Here is an 11,692-nt window from a genome sequence, read left to right on the forward strand (position 1 = left end):
ATGCATTTGTTGGTTGCATTCTATAAGGTGTTGCTAAAAGTAAAAAAAAAATCCCTGTTTGCAATTTCAGTCTCTTTTAAATAAAAAAGATGTTATATTTCGAGGACCAGAAGTAACAGTTGATTGTTTGTATGTATGTATGTAGGTCTATGTATGAATGATTTAATGGACGAGTGAACGAATGAATGAATGAACGAATGATTGAATGAATGAATGAATGAATGAATGAATGAATGAATGAATGTACTATTAGGGTTATGGTATGGCTCTTCTCGTAAATCTTCTCGTTGTGATGGTGCCTTTGACTACTGGGGAAAGGGAACAACGGTGACTGTAACATCAGGTAAGAAGTCAGATTTTTGTTTAGTTAGAGCCAAACTACAAAAAATGCATGTTTAGTAACAGACTTTTAGTCCACTAGTTTAAAGAGAGAAAGAGAGAGAGAGAGGGAGAGAGAAATCATGGACAATGTTGCATTTAATTATGAAATAAATAGAATTGTAGCTGGGTTTGCTGATAAAAAAAATCGTTAGAGTTTTTGTGCACTGAATAAATTAAAAGTATCACTGTGACTACGAAGCCTTTGACTACTGGGGGAAAGGCACGTCGGTCACAGTGACATCTGGTAAGAAGTACAATTTAAATCTTTCATAAGCGTTGACATGTGTTTTAAAAAATAATAGGAAAACTACTAAAGGTACAGACCGCTTGTCCGTTTTGCAAGAATGAAACTTAGACTGAATTAAAAGGATAAACAGTCGAATTTGTGGCTTATAGGATAATAAATAAAAGTGACTTGTCATACGAGCGCACTATTTTTGTATAATATCCATGGGTAAAACTGTCAGTGTGACTATGCTTTTGAGTACTGGGGGAAAGGAACCATGGTCACTGTCTCCTCAGGTAAGAAAAACTTACTAAAACAAAATCTGATCTAAGTGCGAAAAATTGTGACAGGTAGGCTAATTTGTCAAAAAGTTGTTTTTATATTTAAGCGACGTTTAAATGGATATTTACTCTACGATTCGGACAATTAAAGTCTGGACATGTCTTTAGAGTTTTGCTGGAAACGCAAAGATTCACATTAATTATGAATAATTAAATTGTACATATTTTGATGTGTAGCTTACACGCATTCAGATAAAACAACGAATCGGCTACAGGCCATTTAACAGATCCTGAGCATTTCTGAGTTGCATTTTTATACTGCTCTGTAACATTAAAATAATATTGTGTAACTGGGCTTTCGACTACTGGGGAAGCGGCACCAAAGTCACCGTAACAAACAGTAAGATTTTATTATTAATGGCAAGGACAGTTATCGTAAAATAAGACAAAATGTCACATGTATGTGTTATTATTTACAGTTTTCTTATGATATCTTAAGAGCTTTCTATTGATTGTTGTCAAATGAATGGTTATTCCATTAGAAAATGTTAAAGACTAGGCTACATCATTTTATAATGTTTCGTTGTATAGCTGCTAGAAAAGCGAACAAAAATCAATAACAGCATTGTTAAACGACTACTTTAACTGTTCATTCTTCTCGCAAGTGTTGTCAATCTGTGCAAATATTAGAAGCTGAAAACAGCTAAATATGACTAAATAAAGACTGCAACGTGTCTCGTGCGTTTAAACTTTTTACACTGCTATGGCCACTACTTGTTATATTTTAAAATAATAAATTGAATTCCGCTATTACTAAGAAAATACAATTCCTAAAATACAAATTCAGTTCTAAATAAATAAATAGCCAAAGTAAAACACCGGCGTATAAGCCAAGGTCTTAGGTCGGTACCCAACCGCTATTTAATAAATAATTACAAATTGATTTAGGCTAATTATCCCTTTTCGAATTATTCCAAAGTTCAATGTTACAATAATGCTATATATATATATATATATATATATATATATATATATATATATATATATATATGTATATATATATATATATATATATATTAATGAATTCTCGAAAGGTTGGGGTTGTTTTCATTTGTTCGTTTGGGTCACACTTTATTTTAAGGTTCAAATCTCGCTATTAACAAACCCTTAATGTAACACTTTATTTTAGGGTCTCTTAAGTTGCTTATTAGCATGCATATTACTAGAATATTAGCCAATTATTAGTACTAATTAAGCACATATTAATGCCTTATTCTACATGACCTTATTCTACATTCCTTACCCAATACCTAAACTTAACAACTACCTTACTAACTATTAATAAGCAGCAAATTAGGAATTTATTTAGGGAAAAGTCGTAGTTAATAGTGAATAAGTGTTCCCTATTCTAAAGTGTTACCACCATTAACTACGACTTGTGCCTTAGTTCTACTCATAATTTGCAGCTTATTAATAGTTAGCAAGATAGTTGTCAAGTTTGGGTATTGGGTCGGGTTAAGGGCATGTATTATCGTCATGCAGAATATGTGCTTTATAAGTAGCCTACTAATAAACGGCCAATATGTTAATAATAGGCATGATAATAAACAACTAGTTAATAGTGAGAATTGGTTCCTATACTAAAGTGTTATATTTGTTTGTTTTAACTTACACATTTCATAGGTTATGTGAACTGATTCACTAGAAACTAACTGAAAAGTAATCCTGCAGTCAAAATTTCCAGTAATAACTTAGTTTAGATATATAACACTTTATTTATTACAGCATCCAAGAAAAAATATATTTCACCTAATTCGCAAGATTTTGTGTTTTATTATGCAGCTCGTCGAAATATTTGGTTCTATTTGGTTAATCGAGCATTCAGCGTCTAAAACTATAAAATACCAGTTATCCAGGGCAACACTAATAACTTTTTGCTCATCTGGGAAACCTGTTTCAAAAAATCTGTGCTCTCCGACCTCCACAATTTCAATCGATATTTAATATCCATGTAGTAGCCTGTAGTAGTGCGGCACAACATATTAAGATGACCTGCAAAGTTTAAAGCCTCAGGATGATCGGCACTTCGAAGAGAAGTCTTCGATAGGCTACTCAGCGAAGTCTTTCTTCTTGCGTAAAACCAGTTCATCTCCATCGTTTTGCTTTATTTTACGTTATGCAATTTCATTTTTGTTATATTTCATTCATTAATCCATCCTTCCAGTCAATCATTTGAGATGTAGTCTAGCTGTCTAATAGGTCTAATAGTGTTCATAGCATACTACATGACATTGTATGTAGGCTATTGTCTGAGAACGATGCGTTGTCTCTACAGCTCAACCTTCTGCGCCAAAGTCAATCTTCCCCATGTCCCAGTGTACTTCTGATTCTGATGGGTTCCTCACCATCGGCTGCTTGGCAAGAGGTTTCTCACCTGTGGACTCGCTTACATTTAAATGGACGGATTATAATAACAAGGATTTGAGTGGTTTCGTGCAGTATCCAGCATTCGGACCTGATGGAGACTATACCAAAATCAGCTCTCTGCGCATAAGAAAAAGCGATTGGGATCCTAAGAAACCGTACAGATGCGAAGCTTCAAATTCTAAAGGCACATTACCAACTAATATTACTGCACCATGTAAGTTCAATTTTTTTTAAATATCTAACATTTTACATGAGCTACTTCATGTGTCTCTCTATAGGCTATCTTGCTGTTGGATTAAGATTATGTTGTTGTTTCTTTGTGGAGGCTCATGTTTGATTGGAAATTTTAGCACACTCTTTGGTTTAACCAGTGAACCTGCTGTTATGTCAAGCAGTTGTCCTTTAGCAAAGTCTGATGTCAATCAATGTTTACACCAGCTGAGAACAGCAAGGCTACAAATATAGCTAGTCTAAATGCTAGAACAGAAAAGCACATTGTAGGTTACACGATTTCTTTAATCAATGAAATGCCCCAAGGCTTTCAGAAATACTTCAGGTAGGCTAATACAATGACATATGAGATATTTCCCTGCTGTGTAATCCAAAATAGAAGAAGAAGAAAAAAATTGAATATACGCTAAATATACAACATTTAACAGTAACGTTCAAACTGAACCACAAGAGCATCTTATTGGCTTGCTTTAAAAGGTATGTTGCACTATTTTCCTTTGCTTTTCATGTCCCCTCTGCTTTCTCCTGTATGTTGCCAGCCCCACCGCCAGATGTGCGTGCAACTGTGTACTTAACAGTACCTACAAAAATGGAGTTAGACAACGAAACAGCAACCTTCATGTGTTTAGCCCAACGGTTTTCGCCTAAATCAAACACGTTTAAGTGGTCTCTGGATGGTAAGGAGGTGACAAAAGCGATAGACAAATGCGACAAAAGTGAGAAGAAAGGCTCAGTAACCGAATATAGTGCCACAAGCATTTTGCAAATCAGTGCCGGTGACTGGAAGCCAAACACCAAAGTTAAGTGTGAGTTCGTGCACAAGGCGGGAAATGAAGAAAGAGAGGCCGAATTTGCAGGTATGATTTCCCTTGAGAACTGTGAATGTTTTGAAAATAGAAATGTCTATTTTTTTTCTGTTTCTTTATTCATATTATGTTTATGTCTCCCCAAATCTGTCTGTTTTTTGTTCCCAGCTATTTTTCAAGATTGCAGCGATATTGCTGTTGATATAGTGGCTCCCTCCCTTGAAGCCATGCTGAAAAATAGAGAAGGAGTGCTGAAGTGCAAAGCTTCAGCAGACAATTCAGGATTCACCAAAATAACAATAACAGCGAATAATAATGACATAGCTGAGAAACCAGTAGAGGGCAACGACAAATATGTGGAACTTGACGCCCCAATAGGCTATGAAGAATGGAGCAACGGCACTGAATTTACATGCACCGTTGAACACAACGAGCTAGCAGAGCCCAAGTCGACTAAGTTCGTCAGAGAAAATGGTATGAGCTTTTCTTTTTGTAAAACATGCAGTTCATGCTTTCACAAGGTCTCTTGATTTATACCATCTTTCATTACAATTGACGTTAATATAGAGTTTGACAAAAAATTATAAGGAAATGACTCATAACTCATTCTGGTCTTAATTGTGATCTTGTATTACTAGGTAAAAACCCCAAGAAACCCACTGTTTTCATATTAGCACCCCCAGAGCACAAACCGGGTGAACCGATGACCCTGACATGTTATGTGAAGGACTTCTACCCCAAAGAGGTGTTTGTGTCTTGGCTTGCTGATGATGAACCTGTGACTTCTAAATACAGCACTAGCCTGCCAATTCAGACAGATCAAATCTTCTCAGTCTACAGTCAGCTAACAGTTAATGATTCCAAGTGGAAGAATGGTACAGTGTTCAGTTGTGTCGTATATCACGAAGGCATTGATGAAAAAATGCGCGTACTGACGAGGTCTATTGATGATAATACTGAAAAGGCAGGTGTAATTAATCTAAGTATGAATACCCCCGCATCTTGCAAGGACTAGAGCATTGTGTATGTGGTGTCTTCCTGTTATGCCTGTTAAGTGTTCATTTTGTTTTCTCTTTTTTTTTCCTTTTGGTTTTTGGGTTGCATGTCCATTTTTGTAATTGTGTTGGTCTTTAATGTTTGTGGCTTCTTGCTTCTTTGAGATACTTTCTTGCACATTACATTTAGGAAAAGACTAATAAAAAAGAAACAAAGCATAATTCCTGTGCCTTTCTGTTATTATACCAGTTGATCATATTTCTCTGTCACAGCATCTGTGAGCATTAAAGATCACAAACATTATAAAATAACATCACATAAATTGAAATAAAAAATGTGTATATTTATTTATTGAATGACACAAAATGTATTCAAATTAAAACATGAAACTTCAGTTAAAATATCAAAAATGGAAGAAGAAGAATCAAAGCAATTTTTGAAAGTAATTAAGAAATACCCATAAATAAATAAAAATAAATATTAAAAAATATATAACTTTGTAGTTAAAAAAGACTAAATGTCGTTAAAGCTATACCATTAGCTGGCACATAAAATGCTTAATAATGGAAATAAATGTTTGTCAGTGTGTGTGTGTGTGTGTGTGTGTGTGTGTGTGTGCATGTCATTTGTACTGTTTGATATTATAATCACCTAAACACATTATGCTCTCCATAACAGTTTAGTTATTAAAGAATGATAATTCATAGCCACATCAGTTCATCCTCAGCATGCCAAGACACATTCAGCTGACTTATTTGAGGTTGTCAGGGTCACCTTTCTTTGCTAATATTTCTATTGTGTTTTAATTATGTAGTAAATGTGCTACATAATTAACAAGATGAAACATGGCAGATGAAAATCCTCAAATTTCAAAAACAGTATAATTCAATCAAAGTTCTTTCTCCGTCACAATATTCTAATTGTTTTCCTTTTACTGGATATCCCTGCCCTCAGCCCACTTGTCTAATTTTATATGAGGATGGGTAGGTGAAGTGATTAAAACATTATAATTATAAGAGGACATGTTTGTGCTGAACAGTGGCGTTGTTGTCCTGTAGATCATGCAAATGTGTTCTTGTCTGTTCCCGCAGCATGGATTGTGTGGATAGAGCATCCCCTGTACGAAGTTATTGATACAGATGATAGTGGCATTGCTAACACTGCCGTAACCTTTGTTTTCCTGTTCCTCATCACCTTGTTCTACAGCATAGGGGCTACTTTTGTTAAGGTATGCCATTTTTAGATTTTTTAGTTAATTTTTAGTTTAGGATAAACATGAGACTAGATTTTATTGGAGCATTTTAATTTTGTGCCAATTATCATTTGGAGAGAGATGATGCAGAAACATTGTTTTTGCTTTTTAACATAATATTTAACTTTGACATATATTTAACATATGCATGTTAAACAGAAGTTGTTTTTTCTGGCTCTAATTGGTGTCAAATTATGCTTTCAGGTGAAATGATAGATTCCTTTAAGGACATGCAAGATCTCTCAGAAAAACGGCTCTATTCTTTTTTTCATTATTGTAAATATGTGATTGTGATGTTTGTTTGTTTTTAAATTTTACTTTAATAAAAGAAAGAAACCATTTGATTGCTCTTGATTTTTTTTTCTCTCAAGTTTACAAAATTTTATCTCAAGGAGAAAATCTGATTTGCACGATAAACTCGAATGCTGCTCTAAGCATGTTTATATAAAAAGTAACATTTATTAACACAGAGAGGTATTTAAAAGCCTTTGTGAAATATTTCCATATTTTCTGAATATAATAACTTACACAGAATTTTCTTAAATCCAATAATTAATTTTCAGCAAATCTATAGGACTTTGTTCTTTGTGAGACTGAAGCACAGCAATGTCTAGTTGTGAATATTGGTGAGTGTAAATATTTCATGCTGCAAAGTTTATTAAAACATAAATTGCATAACAAGCGAGTCGTTTTATGTAAATGGCAAGGTGTCTTTCCTGTGCAGATGTGCTCGACCATGTCTCAGAAATGCAGATGGTTATCAGTTCTGCTTTCGGTGGCTATTTCAGCTTGACTGTTACTTAACGTTTCCATCTGCTATTTGCTATGTTCACTGAAGCATGATTCTGATTTCCTCTTCTGTCCGTCTTTGTTTTCAGTATCTGCAACATTTAAAAAACTCCCATGATGTAAATAACCACCACACTGAAACATCAACAGCATTCATTTACATGTCCATTTGAATGTATTCAATAAGCATTTTCATAAACTTTGTACCTTTGTTTATACTACATTGCCTAAGTTAATTAATTTTCATCTCTATTTTAATAGCAATACGCGTCTTTAAGCCTACTATTGCTCTGCTGAGTAGAGAGGACGGTGACAGGATTGTGTTGGAGTGCCAGCTGAATGATTATTTCCCAGACAAACTTACTGTACAATGGCTTGAGGGTATTAATTCTGTCAAAGGTCAAATTGATAAAAAGTTACAGAACACTGATAAAGGTGAGAAAAAGTACACTTACGTAAGTCGGCTATCTATCAGTGCCCCATATGAAGACAAAACGTACACTTGTAAAGCCACACACAACACAGAAGAGTTCAAGGAAGAATATAACGCGTGCATGGGTAAGTTGAGCATAATGAAGAAAATAATGGACAACTTTCAAAACCTAATGTCTGGCTCATTGAAATGTTTGAAAGTATAATTATTGCATTAGCATCATTATATGTGATTATTGGCTGAATGTAAAGCTAACTTTATTTATTTCACCTGTACAGAAAAGTCTTTGTTCAAACCTTCAGTCCAAGTAAAGAAATCCCATCTCAGAGACATTATACAGGGGAGTCAGGTCACGATTTCCTGTGTTGTTAAAGCACCAGACAACACTGAAGTGTCATGGTTGATAAACGGTATAAGTAGAAAAGGCACCACAGAACATAAAGACCCGTCCATTAATAACATTGTGAGCAACTTGAATTTGTCCAGACAAGAGTTGACTCATAGCACCATTGTTTGTACCGCTAAACATCCATGTTTCAAATTAGAGAAGGTGGAAATTAAAGCTGGTAAGTGGTTTCTTTTGCACTGATCAGCATTTGTCAAAGTTCCTGATGATGATTTAGGTTCTAAAACCTACATATCATGTGATAAAGTATATTTGTGTCCCTCAGATGATATAAAGAAAGATCCTGTGGTGGTGATCAGGAGGCCTTTCGTGAAATCAATGCAGGCAGCCAGTGCTGTGCTGGAGTGTGTTGTAAATGGTCTTCCCTCTGGTGAGGTCTGCATCATCTTCCAGTCCGATGATACTCCAGTCTCAGGTTTAAATTGTGTGGATTGGGCCCCTTCTGAAAACATTTGGTCCTTGATCACACATTTTACAATACCTAGTGAGCACCAGAAGAATGGAAAAACTTTTACCTGTACAGTTCATAGGCTCTCCAAATCCTGGAAATCCAAACCTACTGGAAACATTTTTGGTGAGGAATGAACATTTCATCAATACAACATTAACTATACTGGGGACAGTAATTTATGTAATGCATTGAATTTTATTAAGGATGTATTATTTTTTGTTCACTGAACACTTGAAACTTGATTTTTCCCCCCTCAGGCAATCCTACCATAGAGCTTGCTGTTGTTCCCAGTGTGAGTAGATCTAGTTTAGACACTCAGAAGCTGCTGTGTTCTGCGACAGGATTCGACCCGAAAATCAAGTGGCTTTCAGTATCTGGTGAGAATCCTGGGAGAGCTTTAGACGCTACAATGATGGAAGATGGACGTGTGAAAGTGTTCAGTGAGATACTGGTGCCACAGCAAGAGTGGAATCAAGAGATCACTTGTCAAACTAAAACTAAAACTAAAACTGCTGAGGAAAGCATCAGTATTTGCACAGGTAAACATGCCAAATGTGACAGGAACCCCCTCTCTATAATCAACATTGCAATGAGATGCAAATATCTGATAATATTATAGTTTATGCAAGAATGTTTGGTTTTTTTCCTTACCTTTGAGTCAGCGAATGTAATCTCTCAACACATGTGTTCACTGTCCAACAGTGATTGCACCATCCAGTCAGCGGGCAGAGTTCTACTTGGTGGGTCCATCCCTCAGTAGTGTGAGATCTGACACCTCTGTCTATTTGACATGTTTGGTTGTTGTTCAGAGTGTCAAGTTGTTCTCCATTCAATGGAAAGTGAATGGTATCGTTCCCAATCCAAATGGCCATGAACAAGAGCCTAGAGTTCATGACAATGGGACTGAAAGCAAAGAAAGTATTTTGAAGGTTTTTGTTACAGATTGGAATGCATATGCTCTCTTTACCTGTGAGGTTAAGCATCTGTGCTCAGATTATACACAGGAGAAGAGAATCTCAAAAACCCGAGGTGAGCACTCACAGTTCTCAGCACTGCCATTGCAGAGACTATTTTCTGATTACTAATTGTTGCCTTATGCCTGCAGACCCCAAACAACCCACTGTGAGAATCCTCAGACCCTCAGACAGTGATCTCTCTGGACTCCAAAATGCCTGCCTTCTTTGCTTGATCACTGGTTTCTTCCCATCTGATATCTCCGTGCAGTGGCAACTAAATGAGACACAGCTAGATGCGTCTCAGTTCACTAACAGTCCTGTGGCTGCTCACACGTCAGGAGGTTTTTCAATGCATAGTGCCCTAATGCTGCCTGCATCAGAGTGGAAGGACGGCACGTTCTCGTGTGTTGTTTCTCATGAGTCATCCCAAAATCCAATCACTGCCACTATAGAGAACTTGTATGGTGGGTGCCATCTGGAAGAAATCGACCTGATATTTTAAATAGGATTGATTTGATTTAATTGCTGAGATTGTTTTCATTTTGGTTTCATATGGTTTTGAAAAACTTTGATATCCTTGTAAAGAAAGGTTTCAATTGAAGTTATATCAATAAAATTATTATAAAAGTATAATAAAAAAAATATTAAAAAAATATAATTATAGAACTTTTAAAACGTATTAATTTATTTACAATTTTTTTTTTAGCCTCGTTGATTCGCTCTCCTCCATCTGTAGAGCTGCTGCAGGGTACTAGTGTGCCTGAGCTAGTGTGCCTGGTATTTGGTTTCAGCCCACCTGCCATCAACATCACCTGGTGGCTAGGTAAGACTGAGATGTCTGCCCACAGGATCACTCACCCTGCAAAAGGCCCTGATGGAAAATTTAGCATCCGAAGTCACCTGGATCTCCAACCTTCAGACTGGGTACCTGGTGAGGTGTACACATGTGAGGTCACTCATGTTACTGGAATCCTGTCGCCTAATATCTCAACGAAAACAGGTACCCTAGATTTCAAGTACTAAAACAATTTTATCAAGGAAATAATGAAGTTTAAATGTTGATTTATTCTTATACTTTTTTACAGCATTATTTGAAGAGGCTATATTTATGAATGAGAACAAACCTGAAGCTATTGCACAGGATACAGTTGAAGAGGCCTGGAACATGGCCTGTGCCTTCCTCGTCCTCTTCCTCCTCTCTCTCTTCTATGGGTGCACAGCAACTTTGGTCAAAGTCAAGCCTACTTGAGCAATATTTTGTGTGTGTGCTTATGTTTTCTAGATTCCTTTACTTCTTTGTTGTTGTTGTTTTGTTGATGTCTTTCAATTGACATAACTTTGCAAATATTATATGGTAAATATCAGCTTTTGGCCTTGTGGCCATTTAAATATGAATAAATAAATGGTTTTAACACATTTTTTGTTATTATGTTAGCAGTGCATGTAAACATCACCGATTTGTCATTTTTTTCAAATTATTCCTGAAAGTTATCTCAAATGATGTATTGTTTTTGTTTTTGAATAAAATAGCCAACTCCATTGTCTTGTTATGGCTAATTTCACAGCCAGAATTTTAGTCAAGCTTTATTGTTGAAATAATATTTTTTAAACTATTTGAGTAATTTGACAAAATTTCTGACTGCTTAAAAATAAATTATACACAACAAAAACGTTGGAAATTCTTAAAACATAAAAAAAATGGTTTCTTTTAATTTCACTCATTGTTTAAACCATGTCTGTTCATGTTCATGTCGTGATTTTCATAGTTTAAGATTAAAAGTCTGGGATGAGGGCTAAGTTTCCAGGCCAGTGTTATTGTTTCAAACAAAGAAACAACTGAATTATAAAAATCAATCCATGGGACATGGGAATATTACATTTACATTTAGTAATTTAATCCAAAGCGATTTACAAGTGAGGACAATAGAAGCAATCAAAACCAACAAAAGAGCAAGATTATGCAAGTTCTATGACAAGTCTCTGTTAGCCTAATGCAGTACACATAGTAATGCGTTATATATATATATATGTACTGTATATATATATATATATATATA

At 35.5% G+C, this 11,692-nt stretch overlaps 1 protein-coding gene across 1 annotated transcript; it reads left to right on the top strand.

The window, feature by feature from the left end:
* Positions 1 to 237: 237 nt before the first annotated feature.
* On the top strand, positions 238 to 10,899 carry ighd (immunoglobulin heavy constant delta). The gene is made up of 14 exons (XM_016269164.1): positions 238 to 366; positions 562 to 625; positions 3,224 to 3,529; positions 4,086 to 4,413; positions 4,525 to 4,826; positions 4,991 to 5,365; positions 7,651 to 7,947; positions 8,101 to 8,388; positions 8,494 to 8,802; positions 8,937 to 9,218; positions 9,382 to 9,708; positions 9,785 to 10,099; positions 10,342 to 10,635; positions 10,721 to 10,899. The coding sequence occupies exons 1-14, from the start codon at positions 238 to 240 to the stop codon at positions 10,882 to 10,884; spliced, it is 3,780 nt and encodes a 1,259-aa protein (XP_016124650.1). The 3' UTR covers positions 10,885 to 10,899.
* Positions 10,900 to 11,692: the final 793 nt, after the last annotated feature.

This window comes from Sinocyclocheilus grahami, unplaced genomic scaffold (genome assembly GCF_001515645.1).
Source record: "Sinocyclocheilus grahami isolate Dianchi unplaced genomic scaffold, SAMN03320097.WGS_v1.1 scaffold49.1, whole genome shotgun sequence".
NCBI lineage: Eukaryota > Metazoa > Chordata > Actinopteri > Cypriniformes > Cyprinidae > Sinocyclocheilus > Sinocyclocheilus grahami.

Excerpts from the sequence above, each read along its gene's own strand:
- ighd (XM_016269164.1), top strand. The coding sequence starts at position 238 with ATGAATGTACTATTAGGGTTATGGTATGGCTCTTCTCGTAAATCTTCT. Across the intron at positions 8,803-8,936 it reads ACCTACTGGAAACATTTTTG|GCAATCCTACCATAGAGCTT; the intron begins GTGAGGAATGAA and ends TTCCCCCCTCAG. Across the intron at positions 10,100-10,341 it reads CACTATAGAGAACTTGTATG|CCTCGTTGATTCGCTCTCCT; the intron begins GTGGGTGCCATC and ends TTTTTTTTTTAG.